The sequence below is a fragment of the Crinia signifera genome, chromosome 2 (genome assembly GCF_055691185.1).
Source record: "Crinia signifera chromosome 2, ASM5569118v1, whole genome shotgun sequence".
Lineage (NCBI taxonomy): Eukaryota > Metazoa > Chordata > Amphibia > Anura > Myobatrachidae > Crinia > Crinia signifera.
This window is the reverse complement of record NC_139218.1, coordinates 224764858-224791489: the sequence shown is the minus strand read 5'-3', so window position 1 is coordinate 224791489 and position 26632 is coordinate 224764858. Positions and strand designations below refer to the sequence as shown.

Below are 26632 nucleotides of genomic sequence, written 5' to 3'. Positions count from 1 at the left end.
GCCCACAGCACTCTCCAAAAAATAAAAATAAAAAAAACTGCTGAAAAAAAAATTATATCAACCCTGTGCCAAAAATGCTGTTCAGTGATGTACGTCACTGATCAGCGCTCAGCGGCCACAGGACACCCACAAAAGCACCGTGGGTGTAAAAACAATTAAAAAAAAAAAGCCCACAGCACTCTCCAAAAAAATAAAATAAAAAAAAAACTGCTGAAAAAAAATTATATCAACCCTGTGCCAAAAATGCTGTTCAGTGATGTACGTCACTGATCAGCGCTCAGCGGCCACAGGACACCCACAAAAGCACAGTGGGTGTAAAAACAATAAAAAAAAAAGCCCACAGCACTCTCCAAAAAAAAAAAAAATTAAAAAAACTGCTGAAAAAAAATTATATCAACCCTGTGCCAAAAATGCTGTTCAGTGATGTACGTCACTGATCAGCGCTCAGCGGCCACAGGACACCCACAAAAGCACCGTGGGTGTAAAAACAATTTAAAAAAAAAGCCCACAGCACTCTCCAAAAATAAATAAATTAAAAACTGCTGAAAAAAAATTATATCAACCCTGTGCCAAAAATGATTAGCAGTGAGGGGCAGCAGGGGCAGCAGGCACACAACTGTGGGTGCAACCTGACAGGGTATATATATAAAAAAAAAACCCTGCACCCCAAAAAAGGTGCTGATCACTTAGTTTATAGTGATCAGCACAAAAGGGGGGCAGCAGGGGGCAGCAGATACAAAATTATAGCACACAATTTAAATCTCTGACACAATGACGCTGCTGCAGCAGCAGCAGCAGCAGCACAAGGAAGTCACAGGAGCTGGCACGGATGCCACCAACGCTGATCAGGTAAGTATAGAGCACAGCTGGGCACGGAGACCGCTCTGCACGCTGTTCCTGACCGGAATGGCGGCTGCAGAGCTGTCTCTGGTATTTTCTATGTGGTGTAATGGCTGTGATTGGTCCGTCGTTCCGACGGACCAATCACAGCCTTTTGGGGGCAGGTGGGGTGAGGTGGGGTGACACCAGTGTCACCCTTACACCCGGTGGTGATTGGTGCTGTACTTTACAGCACCAATCACCACCGATCCCTGTGTCACCGGCGAACGTTATTCGCCGGTACACAGAAAACGCTGTAATTGGCTGTTCACATTTGAACAGCCAATCACAGCGATCGCCAAAGGGCAGGGGCATCGCTGCCCCCCCTGGGCAATGAGGGAAGATGTCTGCTGTCAGGGACAGCAGACATCGTCCCTCTGTCACCGCGTCTCTAGACGCGGTGACAGTTAAATGGCATGACGTACATTTATGCCATGTGTCGGGAAGCACATCCCGACCATGACGTAAATGTACGTCAAATGTCGGGAAGGGGTTAAAAAAAACTTCAGATTTCTTACCAAGTCTCTCACTTTCTCAATCTCTCATCCTATTAAATATTTCCCATGGTATCAATTGTGAAAGGTGCACATTTGTTCTCTATCTCCTGGGCTGGTGGGACAACTGAGGATCATGGTAAGTCACGCAGAATGTTGTCCCATTCTGCACACTAATGACACAATGAGGGGTATTCAATGCTGCAGCGAGCGGCCGGCGAGGGGGCTAAACAGCAAGGATTGCAGAAAACCAGCGATCCTCGCTGTTTTACCCCCAAGCCGGCCGCTCGCTCTACTCAACGTTCTGGGGAAATCCTTGCCGTTTCAGGACAGCGAGAATTCCCCAAAACAGCGAGACCCGCGGCTACTGCAGAAAACTCGCTGTTTTTAGCCGTGAGTCTCGCTGCTTCTGGAGCCGCATATGCCACTTCTCCCTCGCTCAAAAATAAGAACGAGGGGGAATTGGCGTATGCGGAGGGTGTGTTGAATACTGTCAGGGTGAGTGGTGACAGGGAGCAGGAAGCCCTGCTCGCTGTCACCACTCGCAAACAGCATTGAATACCTGCCAAAGTCATCTATTTTTCAGAGCAAGATATTCCTAGGTATGTCAAGGGACAGAAATGTTCATATTTGGACAAGCCTCTCAGCTCTGGGCCCAACAGCAGATGCACTCCTGCTTCTTCTGTATGGTAGCTGTGCTTCATGTATACAACATTTTAAAATGTAAACTTAAAGTTGATGCAAAACAATTATTTTACCTGTGCTGGGTGTTTTCCCAGCCCTGTACGGAAGCCATTTTCCCATGTACTGTATGTTCTTGCGTTGGCATCAATTTACTGTTCAAAAATTGCAAGCAGCAGAATTCAAAATGCAGGTTTTCACATTAAAATCTACATTTTAAAACAATAAATTTAATGGGGGGTTTTGGCTGTCTCTTTTAAATGCTAAACATACTGTATTTAACACAAATATCACTGCCCCACAAGGCCTACCATGTTTTAAAATAGGAAACCTACATTATATGAGGTAATCCCTATTTGTATTTGAAAGCACCAGGGAGAATTTTTGGCCTTTAGGTCTCACATGCATAAAATTTTCCTTTTTCATCTGTTTAGACGTCACCTAAAAGAGATGACTCCCCTCTATGAAATGGGGGGGGTGCTTATGTGTACAGGTGAAAGTATATGCGTAAGAAGGTCCGTAGTACCCTCCTGCACATTTTTTTATTTGTCCAATAATTTTATTTGGTCAAGCAAAAATACAACCAGAAATTAAGTAGTAAAACAGACATGAATATGGGTTGAAAGGTAGTAGAGTCAATAACTTTTAGGAGCCATAGGAGGCTTCAAAACATTCAAGTAAAAACATTATGACAAGTATAAGTTGTGGTATGAGGGTAAAACAAGGTAATATAATGAATGGTAAGTATGGGTGAGTTAACATGTCAGTAATTTCTGCAAGAATGGGGAGGGGGTGTAGTGGTGTTTTATTTGAGGATGAGTCTGGGCTGTTGGGGTGGGGTTGTAAGGGGGGAGGGAGGTCTGTAAGTATAATTAAGAGGTGGGAGTTATTTGAGGCCAGGGAGAGGAATGTTATGGAAAGAGTACCACGGAGTCCATGTGGAGTGGAATTTTTTAACAAGATTGTTCTGGAGGCTAGTGATGTATTCCATGTCTGCCACATACCAGATTCTATTTAAGAGTTCTTGGTGACTCGGAGCCGTAGGTACCTTCCAATTTCGGGAGATTTGATACTTAGCAGAACATGCAATGTGTAAGAACAGTTTATTGGCTTCAGTAGGAATGTGTTCAACAGGGGCACATAGGAGAAAATTGAGAGGTGTTGGAGGTATGGGAGTGGTGAGTATTTGTGAAAGGAGAGAGCGCACCATGTCCCAGTATGACTGAATTACCGGGCAAGTCCACCAGATGTGGTAAAATGTTCCCAATTGACCACAATTCCTCCAGCATAGGTTAGAAGAGCTTGGGTATATGCGGTGCAAGCGTTCAGGGACTAGGTACCATCTAGTGTAGATTTTGTATGAGTTTTCCCGTATGGCGACGCTTATAGAGCATTTGGATATAGCGGATCGAATTGTAACCCATTCCTCCTCATCTAAGTGTCGGCCTATGTCTGTCTCCCAGGCTCGCTCGTGAGGCTCCAGGTATGGGGACTGGTGTGACAATAGTATCGAGTTATATAGCTGGGAGATGGTGCCAGTATCGTTGGGTCGGTATATACAGAGTCTTTCGAGTGGTGAGGAAATTTGGGGTGTGTTGGAAGTTTGCTGGGAGGAAGCAAAATGACGTAGTTGGAGGTACTGGTAGTGTAGGGTGTTGGGTATATTGTGTTTTCTTTGTATGTCGGCAAACGTTTTGGTGCCGATGGGCCCGAGATATGATGAAGTCTCGTAATACCAGCGGATATCCATGGAGAAGCTACCGTAGTTGAGAGGCCAGGAGCAAAAGAAGTGTTGTTCCAAAGAGGGGTGAGAGGGGATGGGTGTGAGGTCAGTTTGAGTTTTCTATTAAGAGTGTCCCAGGTTCGGAGAGTCAAGTCGACGGTTGGAGAGTGGTGGGTGGGTCGGGGGCGGTAATTACAAGGGAGCCAGGGCAGGTGTGAGATCAGAGAGGTACCAATTAGATCACTTTCTAGGTCTACCCATCTCTTGTGATTTCTTGGGGAGTGCCAGGCGATGAGTTGACTGATTCTAGTGGCATGTAGATAGCGCTGAAAGTTTGGCAACCCGAGGCCCCCGTATTGAGAGCGTTTGGATAGGATGCTCTGGCGAATTCTCGTTTTTTTATGGTTCCATATAAATTTGCCTATTGTAGATTGTAGGGTGGTAATGGTTTTGGAGGGAATTGGGATCGGAAGGGTTTGGAATAGATATAACAATCTGGGGAGGATGTTCATTTTAGTGGCGTTGATACGTCCGGTCCATGAGAGGTAGTAAGATTGCCACTGCTGGAGGTCTTTATTGATAGATCTAAAAAGTGGGGGGTAGTTTGCTCGATAGAGTTTGTGATATGATTTAGTGATCTGTACACCTAAGTATTTAAGGGAGTCCCGTTTCCATGCAAACTTAAAGTTAGACTGGAGTAGAGTTTTGGTAATTCCCGGTAAATGAAGAGGAAGGGCTTCAGATTTAGTGTCGTTGAGTTTGTATCCAGAGAGGGACCCGTAAGTGGAAAGTTCTGAGAATAGATTAGGTAATGAAATTAGTGGGTTCGTCAGAGTGAGAAAAACATCATCAGCAAATAATGATATGGTGTATTGTGAATGTCCAATTTGGACCCCTTTTACATCTGGGTTATTACGTATATGTTGGGCCAGTGGTTCAATAACAAGGGCGAAGATGAGGGGGGACAGGGGACAGCCCTGTCTGGTGCCGTTTGTGATTGGGAAGGTTGAGGAGATGAGGCCGCTTGCCTGTACTGATGCTGAGGGGTTAAAATAAAGTGCTTGTATAGCTTGGAGGAATTTACCCTGAAATCCAAATTGTTGTAGGGTTTGGAGCATGAAAGGCCAGGAGACCCTTTCAAAGGCTTTCTCCGCATCCAGAGCTAGCAACAGTGAAGGTATTTTATTGGAGTTTATAAAGTGGACAATATCAATGGTGCGTCGGGTGTTGTCTAGTGCCTGTCTGGATGGGACAAAGCCGACTTGGTCGGGGTGTATAAGGGAGGGGAGAATAGGGTTTAAACGATTGGCGAGGACTTTAGCGAATATTTTGAGGTCAGTGTTTAGTAGGAAAATAGGCCGATAGTTAGTTACAAGTTGAGGATCTTTATTGGGTTTGGGTATTACAGTGATGGTGGCTTTAGTAGTTTCGGGATAAAAGGGGGTACCATCCATGATAAGGTTAAACATTTGTGTGAGGTGGGGAGTGAGAGCGGATTGAAAGGTTTTGTAGTAGGACATTGGGTAACCGTCTGGTCCGGGAGCTTTAGAAGATTTTTGTGTTGCAATAGCTGATATGATTTCTTCGGGAGTAATGGGTTTGTTGAGAGCTGAAGAGTCGTCAGAGTCTATAGAGGGTAGGCCGCAGGAGGATAGATAATCAGTGATGGAAGAATGGGACGGGGGCTGAGAGACTGAGGAATCTTTGAGATTGTATAATTTTTTATAGTATGTTTCAAAGAGGGAGTTAATAGTGGTGGGATTATATTGCGGTGTACCCTTATCGTCTTTAAGGGCCTGAATGGCTGTCAAGGCCCTCCTGGCTTTCAGTCTGTTGGCAAGCAATGAACTTGCTTTGTTGCTTTTCTCGTAAAATCTCTGTTGAAGCCACCGTAGAGATCTTTCGTTTTTTTCAGCCAGGAGAGCATTGAGGGACGTCCTAGCTAAAGTAAGGGAGCTGTATAAAGAATGGGAGGGGTTTTGCTTGTGTTGAGATTCAAGTCTATGTACTTCCTCCGTTAGCATGTGTAGGTTCCGTTTGTATTCTTTATTCCTATGAGAGGCGTAACTGATGATGTGGCCTCTGATAACAGCTTTATGGGCTTCCCAGACCAGAGGGGAACATGTCGTGTTAATAGCATTAGTAGCGAAATATTCGGTGATAGCCTGTTTTATTTTATCCTGGAAAAGGGGGATTTTTAAAAGGGTCTCATTGAGGCGCCAAGGAGGGCGAGTAATAGAGGAGTCTAAGAAGTCGAATGAGGCTGTGAGAATTGAATGGTCGGACCACGTGTTGGGGATTATAGAGGAGTTAGATATATGCCTAGAGGCTAACGTACAGCATAGGAAAAGGTCTATACGGGAGTAGGATTGATGCGGTATTGAGAAAAATGTATAATCTTTGGAAGTTGGATTAAGGGCTCGCCAGACATCGAATAATCCAGATTCCCTGATATGCTTATTTAAAGAGCGAGACGATGCTGGGGGTTGTGGACGGGAAGGGGTAGGAGATTTGTCCATAGAAGTATCGAGAACAGTGTTGAAGTCTCCCCCTATAATCACGTAACCTTTGCGTCTTTTGTCCAACTGGGCAAAAAAGGTATTAAAAAAGGTAGTCTGGTTATCATTGGGGGCATATATGTTGGCCAGAGTACATTCTATGTGTCCCAACATTCCAGTGAGGATGATGTACCGTCCTTCTGTGTCCGTATAGGAGGAGTGGAGGGTGAAGGGGACTCTGCTATGTATAAGGATTGCGACCCCATTGCGCTTGGTTTTGTTGCATGCGTAATATGTTGTAGGGAATTGTTTAGACGTGAGTGTAGGGTGTGAGTTGGCTTTAAAGTGGGTCTCCTGGAGGAAGATTATTCCTGCTTTGAGGGGGTGGATGGTGCGGAACAGAGTGGAACGGGGGGGGGGGGTGGTGGAGGGGATATGTATGGGGTAGGATCTGAGTGGTAGGTCCTCACGGCCAGCGGAGGAAAATACCCACAGAGTTTAGGGCCAAAATGGACCTAGTCGAGGGAGTCCGATGTTTTAACCGGGGTCCCTCAAAGGGGAAACAGAGGCGGGGGTTAGTGGTAGGGTTATGTGAGCGTAGGGGGTGTGTGGAGTGTTTAAAGAAGGAGTTATAAGGGGATAGAGGGCCTGAACCCTCCTAGTGGTCTAGGCGAGGAGTTAGGGAGAGATCTGAGGCCCTTATTCTGGTTGGTGCGGATATTCCCGCATTCTTACGGAGCGGTCCGCACGCCACGGTGTTTTGCCGCATGCGGCCATCGTCCGTAGAAACGCCCACGTGTCCTCCGCATTCGGACGGACTCACTCTTTAAGAACAGGGCGTGTTTACGGACGACATACAAACCATGCGTGTGCGGGAGAAACACTCCGATTCGGCACGGTATTACAGAGTATTACAGAGTATGCTCGGAAATACCGCATCCGAACGGGAGCCAAGCGGTGCTACCGCCCGTAAGCGGAGTATTTACGCCAAACAACCCACTATGAAGTATCTTCTGCAATACATCACATGACCCACTTATTCAATTACCTATCCTCATAAAAAACAGCTTATTTGGAATTGGAATCAATTAGATGCCAATATATCCTTACAAGCATGCCTAACACATGCATTGCACACATTAACCCTTACAGCAATTGAAGTGCAATGGTTTCAATTAAAGCACTGACAAGCGGCCTATTAGTGAGTAATGAGTAAAGGAGTAGATTCTATTGGGTTCAGGTGTTAAAGCTTGTAGTCATTAGGCGTACGTTCGCCTACCGCATGAACGAGTGGTGTCCGCAAAGCAATAGTACACTTGTGGACACCGCACATTTCTGCCCTTTTTCATCGCGTGCATTCGGAGTGGTATCCGAATGTACGCCCCCCAACATAAGTGTACTCCCCCGTGTCCGCCCATGTTTCCGCCCCGTTTTGCCCACTTTGAAACTACGCCCATGTGCCATTCCGCATGACGCCCATAATACGCCCAGATTTCCCGACTGATTGCGGGGAACAGTTTTGGACGGGATTTGGCCGAACTGGTACGGAGTCTAGGCGTGGCACATGCGCGTTGCGTTCTCCACACATGCGCAGACGCCGAAAAGACGCGATCCGTAAGAATGCGGTAAAGTCCGCGTCAATCAGAATAAGGGCCTGAGTGCTGTGTATGGGGTGAGAGATATGGTGTATAGAACAAATAGTATAAATCAAGGTTAAACATATACATTTTAAAAGTGATAACATCAACAGGTAAATCCAGTTCTAATTAAGGGAAGTATAGCTATATACTGTGAATAACGTGCATAGAAACATTATTGTAAACCAGGAATAGGTTGACAGGAAGCATTGGTCAAACTGGTCCTTGCAGGAGCCTCGAGTCACCGCATTATATGAGTGGTCATGTGAGAGTATAGCAGGCTCTGTCTTAGTGGCGACTGGGCTAGTAGAGGTCTTTGGAGTTTACATAGTAGGTTGCCAGATGTGGGGTGAATTAAAGCATGAGAAGGGATGAGAAACATTCAAAACACACCCAAAAAGCAAACAAAAAAAAAACATGTATAGAGCTTTCATGAAGCCCGATCAGTGGCATCCAGTAGTGAAAATGTATGACAACGACCAATGGGCAGTTTTAGGAGCGTGGAGGGGCTGTCTGAGTTTGTTGAGAGTCCTCCAGTTGAGCAAGGAAATCTTTTCCCTCTTTAGGATCCCTAATCACGACTGTTTTGCCGTTAATGTCGACCAGGAGTTTGAATGGGAATCCCCAGCGATATCTAAGGTTTCTGTTTCGAAGAGCTGCTGTGAGGTCTTTAAGTTCTCTTCTTTTCAATATTGTAGATGGGGCCAAGTCTTGGTAGAATTGTAGTTTTTGATCTTCGAAGAGAATGAAGGGCTTGCCTCGGGTAGGAGAGAGGACCTTTTCTTTGTCTTTGAAGCTTAGAAACCGTATGACAACGTCTCTAGGGGGGTCTCCCTCCCGTGGTTTTGGGCGGAGTGCTCTGTGGGCTCTTTCCAAAGGCATATGTTGGGGCCCCAGATCTGGTAGGATATGAGAGAAGACTCTGTGAAGGTAAGTTTCTAGGCCCATTGGAGGAATAGATTCTGGAATATTGCGGATTCGTAAATTATTTCTTCTTTCGCGATTTTCCAGATCCTCATTTTTGTCTCTAAGTTCTGACAGGTCATGTATGAGTTGATCTATATCCTTGAAGGTCTCGTTTTGGGATTTATGAAGAGCGTCCTGACGGTTTTCCAATTTCATTGTTCTGGATGACAGAGATGATAGTTCGGACTGGATAGATGACACCGCTTTGTCTAGTTTGGTTTCCAGGGACTCTTTGAAGTCTGTTATGAGAGACTTCAAGGCCATAATATCTTCCTTCGTGGAGGGTAGGGGAGTAGAGGAGTCCTCTGCATCTGGTTGAGAGAGGCGGGGGGAGGGTGGATTAGACATTGCTGAGGGTTTGTCGTTTTTGGAGAAATGTTGGGTGATGTCGTTACCAGCTTTTTTCTTTGAGTGTGCGTTAGATCTGTTCATGATGACCGTGAGAGCGTTGAGTAGAGATGCAGGAATTTGAAGTTGTCCCAGGGGCGGTAGTCGTAGGGAGAAGAAAGTTTAGTGTGTGGGTGCCATACACCTGATCCAGGTGAAGTGACCACTGGAGGGTTCGGCAGGGAGGGATTAACCTGAAGCCGTCATTGGGGATAGGATAGCAAAGGGTTTAGGCTGTATGAAGTAGCGGGCCGGTGGGTGGTTCAGGGGTGGGAATGTATGTGCATACAAGTTGCACCTGTATGTGCATATAAGTTGCACCTGTAACGTTAAGTCAGTCACTTGTGAGGCGGAGATGGTGGGCGTCCCCCTCAGTGCTCTGTTCGTCTTGTGTCCACACCGCAGTCTGTGGCCGAGATCAGCAGGCAGCCGGCTGCAGCGTGGTCGAGGGCCGCGGGTCTGGGGCTGAAGCAGGGGTAGTGTTACCGTTGATCAAGATGGCAAGCGCTCAGTTACCACCGGGTGTACCGCGGCTGCCACAGCAGGTTATGCCGTCGGGTGTGGTGAGAGCCCCTGCTGGAAGGTAGGCTGGGGGTCGGGAGTTTTGTTAGTCCAGTCCACTCAGGGCAAAGTCTGGAGTGGGTGGTGGGCGAGGTCCCAGCTCAGGTGCAGGGAATAGGCCGCAACTTGTGGAGGAGCCCGGCACCTCTTCCTGCTCCGTGGGCACCGCTTCCCATAAACCGCTGCAGTCTCGGTCTCACGAGAGGGGGATAGGGTGAGGAACGGCAGGGTTTAGATGCTATAATTGTCCGTTCGCACGGAGCTCTCGAGAGGAGCGACCACTTTGGATGGCTCCGAGCTACCAGATTTTATGGTAGGTGATGAGCAATTCAGACACCAGCAGCACAGAAGCAGTTCCAGACATGCAGCACCCTGATGCATCAGCTGCTAATTAACACACAGAGAGATGGTGTCAGAAGTTTCCAGCAGCCCAGTAGCAACTCAGCAGCAGACCCAGCAGCTCCCAGTGCCTCTGCAGTGCATTAGCCCCACAGGGGACTCAGCCTGAGCACAGGCAAAGCAGCAGCTGGAAGCACAGAGATATAGAAGGGCTCAGAGGTACAGTGCAGAGGCAGGACAATAACTGCTGTTTTTCTAAGAGCATTCAAGATGGCTGCCGTCTGTACAGGGAGAGGGAGGAACACAGAGTCCTGCACAGATTATACAGTTCTAGGGTGGCAGAAACAGGTGCCAGTGGGCTGCTCTGAGTGAGGGGCAGAGCTGGGTACCTTTAATGATGAAAATCGCGGTTCCGCGCTGATTTTCGCGGCCGCGATTCGGTCCTGGAGCCCGGCCGTCGGGTACTGTGGAAAATTGAGTCCGCGGCTTGAGGCAGGGAATAGGCCGCAGCCTGCAGGGAGGGATTTCTCCGTCCCCCGGCTCTGCAGCGACTTCACTCTGGCACCGGAGGATCCCCGCCGGGCAGCAGAACACTGGTAGGGGCTGCAGGGGTTAGTTTGATTACTTCAGCAGGTTTTATTAAGGGAAGAAGCAGGAGCCCTTAAGGAAAGCGTCCTGTGTCTTTCCCGTGCAGGCCACGCCCCCCCCTCCTGCACATTTTTTTGTAGCACAAGTTATCACCAGACAACAGCTAATAGGGGGCTGTATCATTAGAAAGAGAGGAGTACCTTCTTTCCAATATACATGCCCCCTCAGGTAATCATTTGAAAGCAAGGGTGCACATAGTGGCCATATATGGAAAATATGTTTTTCATAGCATTGTGTAACATTGGGGCTAATTCAGCATGGGTCACTAATGTGAGAGTTTGCAATGGACTGTGAGGAGTAAGCCACTGCTCAGACAGAGAAAACATCCCTTGGTAAATTGCGAGAGAATTACAAATGATTGATATGTGATCATTTCTATCCATTCACAAATCCATATGTAATTCTGGAACCAGCAAATGGACTATACTGTGTGTTCAAATGTGAGTAGTTTTGAGGCATCCATTAATCTGCGTCTGAGATGTGGTCAGTGCTGACATTAGAGACCCAAGGGAGATGTAATAAGCCTTAAAAAGTGATAAAATGGAGAGTGATAGACCACCAATCAATCAGCTCATAATTGTCATTTTTCAAACACAGCCTGTAACATGGCAGTTAAGGGTTGATTAACTGATGGTTTATCACTCTCTATTTTATCGCTTTTCAAATTTAGTACATCTGACTCACAACCTGAAAAACACTGGTCACGGTTGAAAATTTTTTTTCTACCAAACACAGAAAAATGGCAGGTTTCCTCCCCTCAAGCACCAGCATCCTGTCAGTCCAGCTCCTGCCACATTGCATTTACAATCCATACACATTTTCATTTGCTATTTCCCCTTGCGCATACGCAATGCTTACAGTATACATGCACATGCCATTCGCTCGATTAGACTGTGCTGCAGCAAATGACGGTACACCCGCTGCTGCTGGACTGTGAGATGGGACCCACGATGAAAGCTGATTCTGCATGCTGCAGACGGCTGACTGGGATTTACCACCCATTAGCACACCTTTTTTTCAGGGTAGGGTGAGCAAACTTCCAACTTGCCTCTGGGCAACTGGGATGAACTTACACCACTGTTTCCAGCATACCTTAAGCCTTTAGCAGTCAGATTTTGGATTTTATTCTATAGTCCCTGTTAGTACCAGTTGCTAGACCTTATCTCCCACACAGGCCAACCCAATTGCATTTCCAGTTTCAGAGGAATGGACATAGCTGAATTGCAATGGCAAGTATGCTAAGTTTAGTGAAGTGAGGGCATGTTAATTGACATACATGCAGATATGATGTACGTACACAGATTTATATCTGATTTCAGAAATCCCAGCTCTATGCTTGGTGCAATCGATGCAAGGATGCACTGATGATAATAATGATGGCTATTTAGCCAAGCTTATGTAGAGGGGCAATGCAGCAGTCATATAGAGGAGAACAACTCATTTAGTTCAGTGCATGCAATGAGAGTGTAATTGCAGCCCCCCATTTCTGTCCTGGTTGACAATCCCAGCACTACTGTATCTTTAGCAATGCACTTGTAAAATTTGAATAAATAAGATTATTTCGATTTTGCTTAATCACAGTCTTTTTACAGGAGAATTATTATTAATTATTAGCATTGTAAATACACAGACATCATTCTGTATTTACCCCCTCACCCACTCTGCGTCACTTGTTACTATTCTGGTCTACTGTGGGAAATAGTTGATACTATAGAAAGGAGAAATAGTAGGATCAAATCACCAAGCACAATAACAAAAACCATTCTAACAAAATAAATCGCCATGTTTAATTATCGTATTCAACATTTATTTTTGATAAAATTCTTTACATGTGAAGCCAAAGGATAAAAATTATATATTGAATACATAAATAAATAAATATATATTGATGTCCTCTACTTCAATCTATATTCTGTGCACCCTAGCAGGGCACCTATGGCATGTAAAGGGCCCATTTTAATTCAAAGCAATATGTTCTGTGTATAACATAATTCATTTATGGTTGTCTTGTGCCTAGGTTGTAAAAGGTTTGCCAAATTGTGCAGACTGTATTCTGTACGCTGAGAAGTGTTGTTTAAGTACATCTCACAATACTGAAGGCTCCATTAGACAGAAAATCATAGAACATAAATAAAATGTATAAGCTGCACATGAGATAAAAACTATGCAAGCAACTATAGATAATGCATTATTTTATTATAAATGCATATATACAGTAGTCCATGTTTTCATCATTTTTGTTTTTCTGAGTGAAATGTATTATATAAGTAGATCATTGACCAGTCCATGACAAGTCTTTGTAATTTTAGTTTGTAAAAGAAAGCCCTCATTAAACAATTTATTTAGGCACACATTGATACAACTTATAAGCCATCAGTTTGTAGCATTGTGGTGGTTTACATGAAATCATATAAAAAATGAATACAGAATGTATAACTGCCAGAACGGTACTTGGGCTGCCTTATCAACATGAGCCAGCAGAGTGCGCTGTTTGATTACTAATATACAGTCTGTGCGCCGTTCATTACCAAGTCAACAACAAAACACTAGTACATATAACACACAAATCAAACAACTTGCTTTTTTCTACCAATAAACTAAAATGGTATGATGCCTTGGCCATGGTATTTTTATTTAGTAGAAAAAGAAAACATTAAACAACATTATGATAGTAAAATGCCCTAAAAAGTAAGGAATACATGAAATGGCTATAGTTTCAGGTTACAGGAATTAGTATGGTTCACTTTGTATCAGTCTAAATTATTTTTTTTGAAAACTACTAAATGATGGATAAGAGCCTAGCAAAAAAGAAGGTTAAATATGCTAAATATAAATGTGCAGAGGTCATTCCATGCCAAAAAATCACTAAAAGGTTACTTTTCAACTGACCGTCTCAGATTTCCTGAAATTTGGTAGGATGTTAGAGGACAAACTTACTTTCATATGTAAGATTTTAGCCCTCAGTGATACACAGTGTTCTTGCAACAGGGTTGCAAACATGACAAAAATGTTAAAATTTATGTTTGCAATGTTAACTAAAAAAAACAAACATAACTTTGCTTCTAATTGAGGTAGAACTTTTATGTTGGTCTTGTTTTGAAGCTAATGGGCCACAGAGATTGCATTTAACTTTATAACATAGTTTATATACACAAAAAGTACACTTTTTTTTAGATCAAGGTCAAATCAAGTGACCTTGAAATGTAACAAGACCTTGAAACAAGACCAACATGCAGTGGTGTAGCTAGGTGCCAGAGTGCCCGGAACAAGGGTATGTTTTGTGCCCACATCCCCCCTCCTCCCGATTTGTAGTAGGCGGGGCTCTTGCGCGGCATTATACCACACACCGTAATGGCCATTGCACATTTTTGGGAACTTTGTAATACCCATTACACATAAAGCCACATGCCGTAATGCCAATTACATATAAGGCCACACATGATGCCCATTACATACTATATACCAAACCGTAATGCCCATTACATACCATATAACAAACTGTAATGCCCATTACACATTTGACACATAAGTGCCACTTATCTACATGCTTGATGCCAAGGGGCTTCATGCTCGATGTGAAACTGAAATTGCTCGTTGTCAGGGGGGACTGCAATTGCTCGTTACCAAGGGGTACTGAAATTGCTTGTTGCCTAGGGGGACTGAAATTGCTCATTGCCAAGGGGAACTAAAATTGCTCGTTGCTAAGGGGGACTGAAATTGCTCATTGCCAAGGGGGACTGAAATTGCTCGATGCCAAGGGGGACTAAAATTGCTCGTTGCCAAGGGGGACTAAAATTGCTCGTTGCCAAGGGGGACTGAAATTGCACGTTGCCAAGGGGAGAGTAAAATCTTACTGCAGCTCTGACAGCTGGGCAGATAGAACAGTGCGTTGCCCGGCTGTCCTATTTTCAATTCTCCCACTGGACTGCTAGCCAATAGGCGCTTGCAGTCCAGCAGCCACCAATGCTGCTCCTGATTGGCTGCTGGACCGCAAGCGCATATTGGCCAGCGTTCCAGTGGGAGACTTGAATTTGTGTCCTGACTTCTCCGCCACCCGGCTGTGGCTCACACAGAAGATTTTGTGAGCCACAGCCGGGTGGCGCAGGAGTCAGGACACAGGAGTCGGCGGGCGGGGGAGCAGGCTAGCTGGGCGGGCAGGGGGAACAGGCGGCAGAGTGGCTCCAGCACCCTGTGATCTTTCGGTGCCAAGAGCTCGTGCTCCGCCTTCACTATGCCCCTGCCAACATGAAAGGTCTACCACAATTAGAAGCAGTTATTTTTTTTTTTTAATTGACCTCGCAAGCATAAATTTTACATTTTTGGTCATGTTTGCAAGCCTTTGCATGAACACTGAGGGCTACAATTTGACATATTAAAGTAACTTTATGTCATCTATCATCCTACCAAATTTCAAATTTGGAAGCTGTGATGAATTGACATTGAATGACCCACAGCTGCATTACTGCACAATCACTAAAATAATTAAGGTGCAAATAGTTTTTCAACCAAATAGTCAAAAACAAGTTTTTGCTCCTCACATATTCCAATTATACATGACTGAACAGAAAGACAGGTGAGCAATATACTATATTCATTCATATGTGTGGCCACCAAAATGTTATCATTCTTAAGGGTAAATTTACTAAAGCTACTAAATATGAAAAGAGGTGATACTGCCCATAGTAACCAATCATATTATGTTTCTCTTTTTCTAGGAGGCAACAGAGATAAACATAATTTGATTGGTTGCTATGGGCAATATCACCTTTTCATTTTAGAAGATTTAGTAAAATGACCCCACATCTATTCATATAAAGTACCATATATACTCGAGTATAAGCCTACTTTTTCAGAACATTTTTTATGCGGAAAAAGCCCCCCTCGGCTTATACTCGAGTGAGGGTCCCACTTGAGTCAATAAGTTTTCCCAGTTTTTCTGTTGGAAAATTGGGTGCCTCGGCTTATATTCGGGTCGACTTATACTCGAGTATATACGGTAATTAGAACCTAAGGATCACTTTCATTAATTGAAAGTTTGTACGTGACTGCTTTAGTTTCCAAAAAAAAAGAGGGTCACCCATGTAAACAACTGGAACACACATTCCCGTCATGTTATACAGTTCGGGACAGATTCAAATAAGGCCAGAAGGTACCGGAACAGCTTTGTGTGTTATGTCTCAGATGGTTGATTCTGCATACCGTAATTGGCTGATGGCAGCTTGTGTGCAACTGAATCTGCCCCGTAGTTTGAATTAAACTACCAGCACATACACTTTTCCATGAGATATATCCTACAGCGAAGGCCCTATTTGGGGATTATATGCCCTCTTGATTTTTAAGTGGCTGTTCCTAACAAACCATGGACAGTATGGAAGATGAAGTGGTCATTAAGTCTCTGAAATTAAGCTGCTATGGGTAATTGGACAAGTGGACCTCAAGATCTAAGCATTATTTTTTAGATCACTGAGTATTAGCAATTTATTTCTGTAATTGTTAAGTGTGTGATTGGTCTTAACACTAGCAGCCAACCCCAAGCAGCCAGCCAGCAAACTTGTTAAATACAACTGAGGAGCTCTAGAAAGCTCAAAGCAAGGATCCACCGCAGCCAGCTAACAGGACTGCAAAAATCCCAAAGAGGCAAACCCCCATGAAAGAGGCAAAGAAACATAAAGAGGCTGACACTGGGCAAAAGAGGTAGCAAAGTACAAAGTAAAACATGGGGGGTTGTTCTGGTTCACTCTTAGAGGCAAATTCCTTCTCAAATGGACAAAACCATGTGCACTGCAGGTGGGGCAGATATAACATGTGCAGAGAGAATTAGATTTGGGTGGGGTTTTACTTCAAAGTGAGATCTATATTGCAGTGTAAAAATAAAGCAGTCAGTATTTTCCCTGCACAGAAACAAAATAACTCACCCAAATCTAAATTTCTCTGCACATGTTACATCCGCCCCCTGCAGTGCACATGGTTTTGGCCATCTAAGAAGGAATTTGCCAGAAGGAGTAAACCAGAATAACCCCCATAATCTCAGCATTAACCAATTAATGTTACAGTATTTTGGCTCATTATAAGAGATCGCACATTAACAAGATGCCAATTAAGAAAGGCTCCATGAGGTTTTAAGTAGAATTCTCAAATGTAAGATAACAAAAAGTACACAAATGTACATGTGTAGCACAAGCCATTGTTAATACTTGCAAAGAAGTAATCACTCTGGTCATGTTGTGAAGGGGCCTACACACGGGATATGTGCTGCTGAGCATTCTGAGCGATGCTGAGTCGCTCAGCACGCTCAGCAAGATCGCTCACAACACAGCAATATGTCAGGGTTGTGTGCTGAGCGATCTGTCAGGGTTAGTGTTCTCCGGTGAGAGAGGCCCCATAAGACCAAATAAAGATAATGCTGACCTCAATCTACAGTGAAGATTAGCACAAATTTATTTTCCAAGTACTACATCAGATTTCTTAATTCAAAATGCCATCTTAAAGGTAATCAAGCTTTGATTTTAAATTTGCAAGAATGAAGATGATGAAGTATGTGTAGCACTTAATACAGCTGGAGGTTGATGGGAATCTTGTGTTCTGCAGAACAATCAGCAGAGCAGCAGTCACAATGAGGACATACTAATAAGACCATAAACTGGTTGGAAATAAGGCAATTAGTACAAAGTGGATGAAAAATTAAGACAAAGAGAAAGGGCGGAACTGATGTAAACCTCTAGATCACTATTGTGCCATTATCATCACATGCAGAACATTTTTGAACTCTCAGCTTTCAGAAGTTTAGGAATGGGGGAGAAGAGGGAGCAAAAATGTCAGACTCTGTCACAAATACAAAGCGAAAACTTAAGGGCAGAGAGACCAAACACAGACCTGTATATTAAATGCATCACCATGGCCACTGCAGGTACAGTATTAAGTGGATTTAAAAAGGTGGCTATGGTGATGCAAATTAATTGTTTTTATATGCTTCTAGTAGGTGAATGAAGGGAATGAGAAAAACAATTAAATTCAACCCTAGACTGCCACTGTGAACAGTAATAGACTGCTTAGGCTTAGCAATGGTCTGCCAGTTGCTCCGACAAAGAAAGACTTACACAAAATATTAACATGGTTTATATATCAGATTTAAGGTGGACCTGTAAATGCTGAATTGTTATCTCAACAATGTGCTCATGTATTAAAGGTAAAAGATGTGTAATGTGGAGTGCAAATCTGATAAAACATGTTATTTCAGAGACATCAGCTGTCTAGCTTTAGCAATTGCTTGGCTGTTTCGATGATATGTACTGTACCCTGTAAGAAGAAATGGATGTGTAAGATCAACAGCACGGGTAGCCAGAGATATTACAGAGACCCTCGTAGGAGGCTCTATCTGCCTGAGGTTTAATATTAGCTACAAGTGGCTCAATCGCCCAACAGTTCCTTCTAACAATGCCGTCAATGCCAACAAGGACATAGACCCAGACTGGCAACTAATAATAGGAGCTCAAACACAGACAAGTTCATCTAATGTCAAAGTAATCACTACGGGACTTATGTAATTTCTGACCATCTTCTCACCGGGTTAAAACAAACGGGGGTGTTTAGGAAATTACAAAAGGGTAATTATAGCTCAAACTCCTAAGGACAAAAAGTAAGGGAATGCTATGCTATGACATAAGATACTTTGTATATGCTGAAAACTCTTCATCAGGGAAATTGGGTTAGCTATTGGGTCCTTTTGCAGAAAAGGTGATCATTGTTCACAAGAAATCCCAGTAGGACTGAAACCAAAAACACTTGTACAAAAGTACATGATGTGCCATCACATTATGGAACAGCGGTTGTGGCGTAGAGCTCCCTGGAAGCGTATAGCAGCGTGTACATGCTTGCATCTTGCACAGCCTACGCTCTTAAGCAGTTCACTGAAAAGTAGCAGTATGTGCCAGTTATACTTGGCTGAGCATTCGATGTAGCCACATTTCCAGGTCTTCTTTACCAGATGGGACACGTTCCAGCGAGGGATCACACGACCTCGTTGTAGGTCGCGCTTGTTGCCCACTATGATGATGGGAGTCTCCGTTGTGCCGATCACTCTGCAGGGAGGGATGGGAAAAAAGTTATGCATTTTGAAATGGTCACACATTCATATTAAGAATGAATTAATAAATTATGCAAAAAACAAACAAACACAAAGATATCTATTGAGGTTGTAAAATAAAGAGAATATATAAATCAGGTGTAATGGTTAGCATTACTGCCTCCCAGTACTGAGATCATGGGTTCAATTCCCACCATGGCCCCATCTGTGCAGTGTTTGTATCTTCCCCCTTTGCCTGCGTGGGTTTCCTCCGGGTACTCTGGATTCCTCCCACAATCCAAAAATATACTGGTAGGTTAAGTAGTTCCATAAAAAATGAACCCTCATGTCTACATGTACATGTATTTAGGGCAGACGAGGACTTCTAAGTTGCCGTCAAATACTAGGATTCTTTGATACTCCACCAATAAAGGGTGGTAATGGAAATAGCATTTCCATAAGCTGTACAAAAAACAACATAATACAACTTTAACTTTAGAGTCTGCAACACATTAATGTTCTAATCATCATCCACATCAAAACTTATTATGTCAATGTAGGTGCTATTTCAGTATCTATGTACAGCATATAATAGCCCTGATATGCTTATCTTAAGGCCCCCATACAATAGGGCGACTTGTTCTGAGGACAAGTCGCCCCCGACTTCCCCCTCAGCTTCCCCGGCAGCTCCCCGGGGGAGCTTGATAAGATTGGCACTTGATGTGCCATTTTTTACATGTGATAAATCGTCTCGATTTATCACATGTAAACCCGGGGAGCAGGGGGGGGGCTGCAGAACAGGGCTGCTGGTGGGGGGCGCTGCTGAGGCAGCGTGCAGGGGACACTGCGGGGGACAGTGACAGAGCCGGGCAGGGGGAGGCGGGAGCTGTCAGTGTAGTGCAGTGTAATGTCTTGCACCCTCCCCTCCCCCCGCATTTACGGGGACCGCAGGCGTCGCAGAGCAGAGACTGTTTGCGCGGTGGGAGAATAGAAAGAAATCTTATTCAAAAGACTGGGCGGCCGCTGAGCTCAGCCAATCAGCGGCCGCCCGGTCTTTTGAATAGGATTTCTGCCTATTCTCCCGCCACGCCGACGGTCTATGCGCTGCAAGACAGGGGGGCTGTATATAAAGATATATCGGATCTGAACATCGTGGGTGCTAAAAAGCACCCATGATGGCTCAGATTCCGATATATCTTATGTTCTGCAGGTCCGACGCCGTGATCCGATTCGAAGCGCGCGGGACCTCGCATCAGATCAAATCAGATGTCAAACACATGCGATTATGGTCCGATTTCACCCGATTTATCGGCCCAAAGGGCCGAAATCGGATGAAATCAACCGAAAATCGCATAGTGTATGGGGGGCCTTTAGAACAAGGCACTTCAATAGCAAGATAAACACAACTCCAAAAACATAGTATGCATATGCATAGTAAGGCAATTTTGCAAACTCTGAGGACCATAGGGACTAAACTGTAACTGCTGAAATACAGTACTTCCAACAATATCATATCTGATTCCTCACATAACCTCTGTATTCCCATATCTTCACCCAGACACTGAGCATTGTGCCTCCAGCAGGTGCAGCGCTATTCCGCTTGGCCTCACTAAGGGCCTTATTCTGGTTGGTGCGGCCGGGCCGTACGTGTACGTCCCGGGGTTTTTTATGATCTGCGCATGCGTACATTCGCTAATGCGCAGGCGCGAACACTCCACAACGCTTACGGACGGGTCTCTACGTGCGAAAAAACCTGTACGCGAGTGTACGGGCATTGGGGGCGGCATAGGGGCGTGATGAGGGGAGCGGCCGAAATAATGAGGGAAAATGGGCGTAAATATGGGCGTACACGGGGGTGTGCACCAAAAATGAGCGGTGCTACTACTGCACGATCGCCTAAAGCACCGTTCATTTCGGACACTAAACAGGCGGCCGCCAACCGCCAGCTGAGACCACCCCTACAGATACCGCATGCCAGCGTGCGCCTGGGTTTGCTAATTAACGCTGATTACTACTCAAACACATACACCTGAATGTAATAAGCAATGCTGCAGTCTATTAAGTCCAAACCATGATTTCACTACCTGCAAGCCACACACAGCACTCAAACACATTGGAAGCTTATCTTTCTATACTTCTCGACATTTAAAGGTTTGTTTAATTTAAGGTAAGAATCTTTTTAAGACCTGCTTATATATGCTAAGGTAGCTACTGTATTTGCTAAACAGTTATACACATTCACTACGTGCTTTCATAGACTTTACACAGTAGCACACTCAATCTACACAAGTCGACATGTGTCAACGTGTTCACTCTAATACAAACATAGGTTTTGTATTTATGATACAATAACATAAACCACATCTAACACGTACAAAGGATGTTTCAGCAATGTTTTAAGCCCATGCCCACTATTTTGCACACAATCTTTGTATAGTACCCAAAATACAGAACTGTACCACTATCTGATCTGCTATGAATTGGATTTGACTACACTCTGGATGTAAGATGCCACCAATCACATTATTGCACTCACATCTCTATAACAAAGGATTCCTACATCTGCTTATGACACTGTAAAATCATATATATTTAAAAAGTTATACATGTTTGTTCACAAGCAATTTTCTCATGTTTGGCCGATTCACACATCTTTTTTTAGGGAGGACACATATGCATTCCTACACAAATGTACCTTTTGACCCTTGTTTGTCTGCCTCACCCACTCCATGAGGAAAGCATTGTTCTGGACCTGCTTTTACCTACTACTGTAGGAGCTACCTCACCTGCACACAAACTGCTTTCTCACCTATTAAGTTGCTCTGCACATGTGCTGACACAAACTAATTAGCAGGGAAAAGTTGGATAGGAACATGGGAATGGCCATGGAGAGGGTTACACATGGGAAACTTCTACCACACTTCAACAAATGTTCAAAAATACCCTGGTCAGTAAGTACACATAAATCTAGTATTTGTTTCACACAAGAAATTACACATACAACAATTTTGTTTTAATTGGTAAAATAAATTTATTTGCTGTTCAGCATCACAGCTTATTTGACACTTTCATGTCATAAATCAAATAAACAAATAAAATAGACACAAAAATAAAAAAACAGCCAGAACAAGAGGTTGCATATCTCCAAACATGTGTTACCCTGCAAATGCAATGGTGAAAGAAATGGGGACACCAGAATACGTACTGCAACAACCAGGGTGAATACTAAGCAAGATACACACCACCAAAAATGTATCCTGCATTTGTAGAGGTCAAAATAAGAACTTTAATGCCCATGGCACGAAAATGGATCGATGGCCAACTCAGGAAGTGGATGTCCAGTGCAATTTAAACATTTGGGGTCCAACCACAGAGGAAGTGAACCAGGTCTCATTATTTGGGCCCTTTTTTCCCCCTTTTAGATGGGGCCTTGGGGACAGGGGCCTTTGGCTCAGATGGCTTGCGGCGTCTTCCCCTAGTGGACACAGGAGGGTCAGCAGAGGTGGAAGGTTGGGGAGCAGCTTGGGGTGGGCCAGCAGATGGGGGATTGTCCCTTAGGGACCTGGCGGTGGTCAGCAGCTCCGCAAGAATGTCATTCTGGCGGCTGAGGTGTTGGCCAATGCTTTGCATGCCAGCCGCCAGAGTGTCATTCATGCGGTTGAAGGCCTCACACTGCTGCCTGTTTGTGGCCTTCCAATCCTCCAAAAATTCCCCAATCTGCTGCTGACGGAGCGCAGCATCCACCCCTTGCTGCTCGATCCTCTCCAGCATCACCATCACGCTCTCATCCCATGTCTCCTGTGGCTGGGGCTGGGGGTGTCGTCTTGGTGGAGGCTGGACCACTTGCTCCACCTGTGGCTCTGCAGAGGAAGATGCTGCCGGTTCATCCTGGGTTTCTGCTTCTGCTAGGATAATAATTGAAAACAATGTCACCATCACATACGCACTAAAAAATATCTTTCAAAATACAATGCATTACTGTGACTTACCATCAAAAGCAGCATCAAAGACCTCCGCCGGGAGCTCACTGTCCATATTGGAGATCCCCCTGACCTCGGCCACATCAATGACGTCCAAGGCGTCCTGCTCCAGGGGGGTATACTCCAAATTATCGGGCATAGGACCTCTCCCGGTGGACATGCTGTGGTTGTACCGGTCAGTCATCTTCCTCTTCAGTGTCGTTTTGAAGTCTGTCCACCTACAAGTTTAAAAATACAAATATCACCATGAGATATGTGCAACACTGTGCTAGTGAACATCATGACTACGTTACATTTCCTAGTGTGGGTGATCTAATGTTTTTTAGCCATATGTGTCCCACACACACATTAATGTCTCCATTAGGAGGCATTTCAGTGTCTCATCTCATTCATTAGGCCACTAAATGCACATACATAGATCACTATGCAGAAATGACATCATCCATGGCCAAATTATGCACCTCCACCTGTTGTGAAACTACACATTCCACCATAGCTTGACAGTGTGGTTATTATGGAGTCATTTAACTATGGGATGGCATACTGGGATGTGTAGTTTCTCACCAGCTACATGTGCACAGTTTGGTCATTCTTGTTTCAGTTGCATCATATGGAACATGTTACAACAACTCTTTCCAAAACACACTTTCTCTTGTCCCATCACATACTTCACATACTTCACATGAGCAGAACTGTGCCCATAACCTCACATCACACCAATGGTGCATGTTTCATATATCAATGTGGGTTATTAGACATGGTTGTGTTCACATGTGACATTGAAGTGTAGCACTATCTACAAACACACCTTTCTATTATTCTCAAAACATACATGTAACATATGTACACACATATGACATTATCAGGGGGACAAACACACTTGCCTTTTCTTCACCGCTAGCCAATCTCTGACCACTGGTGACACCTGGTTCACTTCCTCTGTGATCTTGTCCCAAAGGTTTCTCCTTGCACTGGCACCCGGCTTCCTGGTTGCCAATTCGATCCATTCGCGTGCTCTGGGCACTAAAATTCTTAATTCTGCCTCTACAAATGCAGGGTTTCTCTTTTTGGTGGTGGTATCCTGCTCAGTCCTCACCCTAGATGTTGCAGCTCGTTTTCTGGTGGCCCCAGTTCTCTCACCATGCACCTGCTGGGTCACACCTGTTTGGAGAGATGCAACCTCTTGTTCTGGCTGGTTGCTTGGCCCTTGTGGAGCTGGTGGAGGTTGAACAGGGGCTGTTAGTGAGGGGCCCGCTTGGTCTTGCAGGCTACTTCTCTCTTGAGCCCTCCTTCTCCGCTCCTGTTCCCTCTTCTGCAAAGCTTCAAGCAGGGATTCTGCTGTAGCTCTCTGTAGAGCGTCCTCAGCTGCGGAATCGTCTGAGTTAGACATGTTTGCAGCAATTCTGGCCTGCATCTGACTGAATATTTATATGTTAATCTCCCGCCATGAACAAGGGGGCGTATATTTTTCCCCGCAATGTAGTAGCTAATTTACGCCGATATTTCCCGCCGATAATTGCCGCTTAAATTACGCAGGTCTCAACGCACCTGATCAATCACCTGTATATGCACATACACAGGTTGTGGAGCATTGTGTGCTACATCGTGAAATGTGAGCACCTGTCATTCCAATGATGAGTGTTGTCAGCTGGTATCTGTTGGAGTTCGAGTATGCTTTGTGAGTCACATTTCAAAACATCACGTTATAATGCTTTCCTTACATATGTCATGAGTCTGAAATTGTCATACACCAACATGTTGCATTGTGACCCTTTTAGCAGCGTATTTATTAGTAGACGGTTGCGTGTATTCTTTTACGCACACTGTATATACAGTTCCTCTCTATACATTGAATGCATGCTGTTGGTTATGGTGTGTGTATATCGGAACGGTCCGCGTAAGTTTCTATTCGCATCCAGTTTGTTAATGTAAGAAGGATTAATAAAGTTAATACTAAACAAACAATTTTTTACACCAATCAGCAAGCACCAAAAGTGATATATGTACCTGCAATTAATAACTGCGCCATTGCCACTATGACTTCAACCAGGGCTAGGGCGTTTTCTACCCAGGAGCTGTTGGCCTTGGTTGAGGTCATGGACCGGCGCCTGGGGCCCAGGGGCCCATATGTGTCCAACATGGACAAGCGGCGGGCATATAATGCTGCCCGCCGGCTAATCTTCGCCCGGACCGGCGTCCACAGAAGCCTGGGCCAAGTTGAGCGGCGCTGGTCTGACCTGCGCCGGCGGCAGCCAGTGTTGCTATCTTCACTTCGCCGTCATATTGCCCGATGTAAGTTTTTATTTACTAGTATGACTGCGTTTTTTTGCAATGTTTTCTGTACTTTTTATAAATATGTTCCTGAGTATGTGGGTGTATATGGGGTGTATATGGGTGTATAGGGGGTGTATATGGGTGTATAGGGGTGTATATGGGGTGTATATGGGGTGTATATGGGGTGTATAGGGGGTGTATATGGGGTGTATATGGGTGTATAGGGGTGTATAGGGGGTGTATAGGGGGTGTATAGGGGGTGCATAGGGGGTGTATAGGGGGGTGTATAGGGGGTGTATAGGGGGTGTATAGGGGTGTATAGGGGGTGTATAGGGGGTGTATAGGGGTGTATAGGGGGTGTATAGGGGGTGTATAGGGGGGGTTTAAGTAGTTGCTCAGTTTTTGGGTGTAGCATATCAATTAGTTTGCATGATAAATGTCTGAAATATAACAGCAATGATAATTTGGAAGGTTATGAGCATGACTAATGTGAATTTTTCTTTCCCCCTTTTTTATGAAACCCAATCTTCGATTTCTATGCCATCAACATGAACATTTCAGCACGGGCAAGAGCCCGCATAGAAGCCCGGGAGCAGGCAGCCCGGGACCAGGCAGCCCAGGAGCAGGCAGCCCAGGAGCAGCCAGACGAGGAGGAGGAAGAGGAGGAGGAAGAGGAGGAGGAAGAGGAGGAGGAAGAGGAGGAGACAATGGGTCAAGCTGGGGCCCACCAAATTTCGCCATCCCCTTCCCCCACCCCCTCCCCAACCCCCACCCCCTCCCCAACCCCCACCCACACCCCTACCCCCACCCACTCCCCAACCCCCACCCACTCCCCAACTCCCACCCACACCCCTACCCCCACCCCCTCCCCACCCCATTTCCAACCCCCCTACACCTCTCCACCACCCACCCCCAAACCTCTCCAATCCCCACTCCAATCCACTACCAGTATCCAAAGTCCTATCCCATCCCCCTTGCTCCTGACCCCCCCAACCACCGCACACCCAACCAGCGGCGAGCAGGATGGCTCAACTAGCCGTAAGTAAATAATGTGTCTAATGTTTACCTACACATTTCTACACATAAACAATCACAACAACCACATATGTGTATCCAACATCAACATTAGTTGCAACATATCACTGCAGGGCGACCATGAGGTGTGGCCTGTCCTTCTCCAGGAACAAGGGTCCCCTTGGTGGTTTTTTGGAGTGTGGCCATGCCTCACCCCTTGAATAATTGACATAACAGTACATCCAATGAGATATCCGACATTAGTGGTGTTGTAGTTATGTGGCTCCAGGTGTTGGGTAACTCCACTTCCCAGCATGATGTGCAACATAAATTTATAGATTGTTTTGTTAATAGTGTGTGAGGCCATGCGGATGCATGCCTTACAAACATAGCTTTAGGCCTATAATTTGTACAGCAATGTCCTAAATTTAAAATAGTAAGGAGTGCTTAAGCCGCAACAATGTCATAACCCTTAAATAGCACAGCCTA

At 44.9% G+C, this 26632-nt stretch overlaps 1 protein-coding gene across 1 annotated transcript in view; it reads right to left on the bottom strand.

Annotated features, from left to right (window-relative positions):
* Positions 1-12587: 12587 nt before the first annotated feature.
* Positions 12588-26632, bottom strand: part of RASL10B (RAS like family 10 member B) — a 140608-nt gene continuing 126563 nt past the window's right edge. Inside the window, exon 5 of the mRNA XM_083173908.1 lies at positions 12588-18891. Within this exon, the coding sequence (XP_083030034.1) occupies positions 18621-18891 (271 nt within the window). The 3' untranslated portion in view covers positions 12588-18620. The remainder of the gene's footprint in view (positions 18892-26632) is intronic.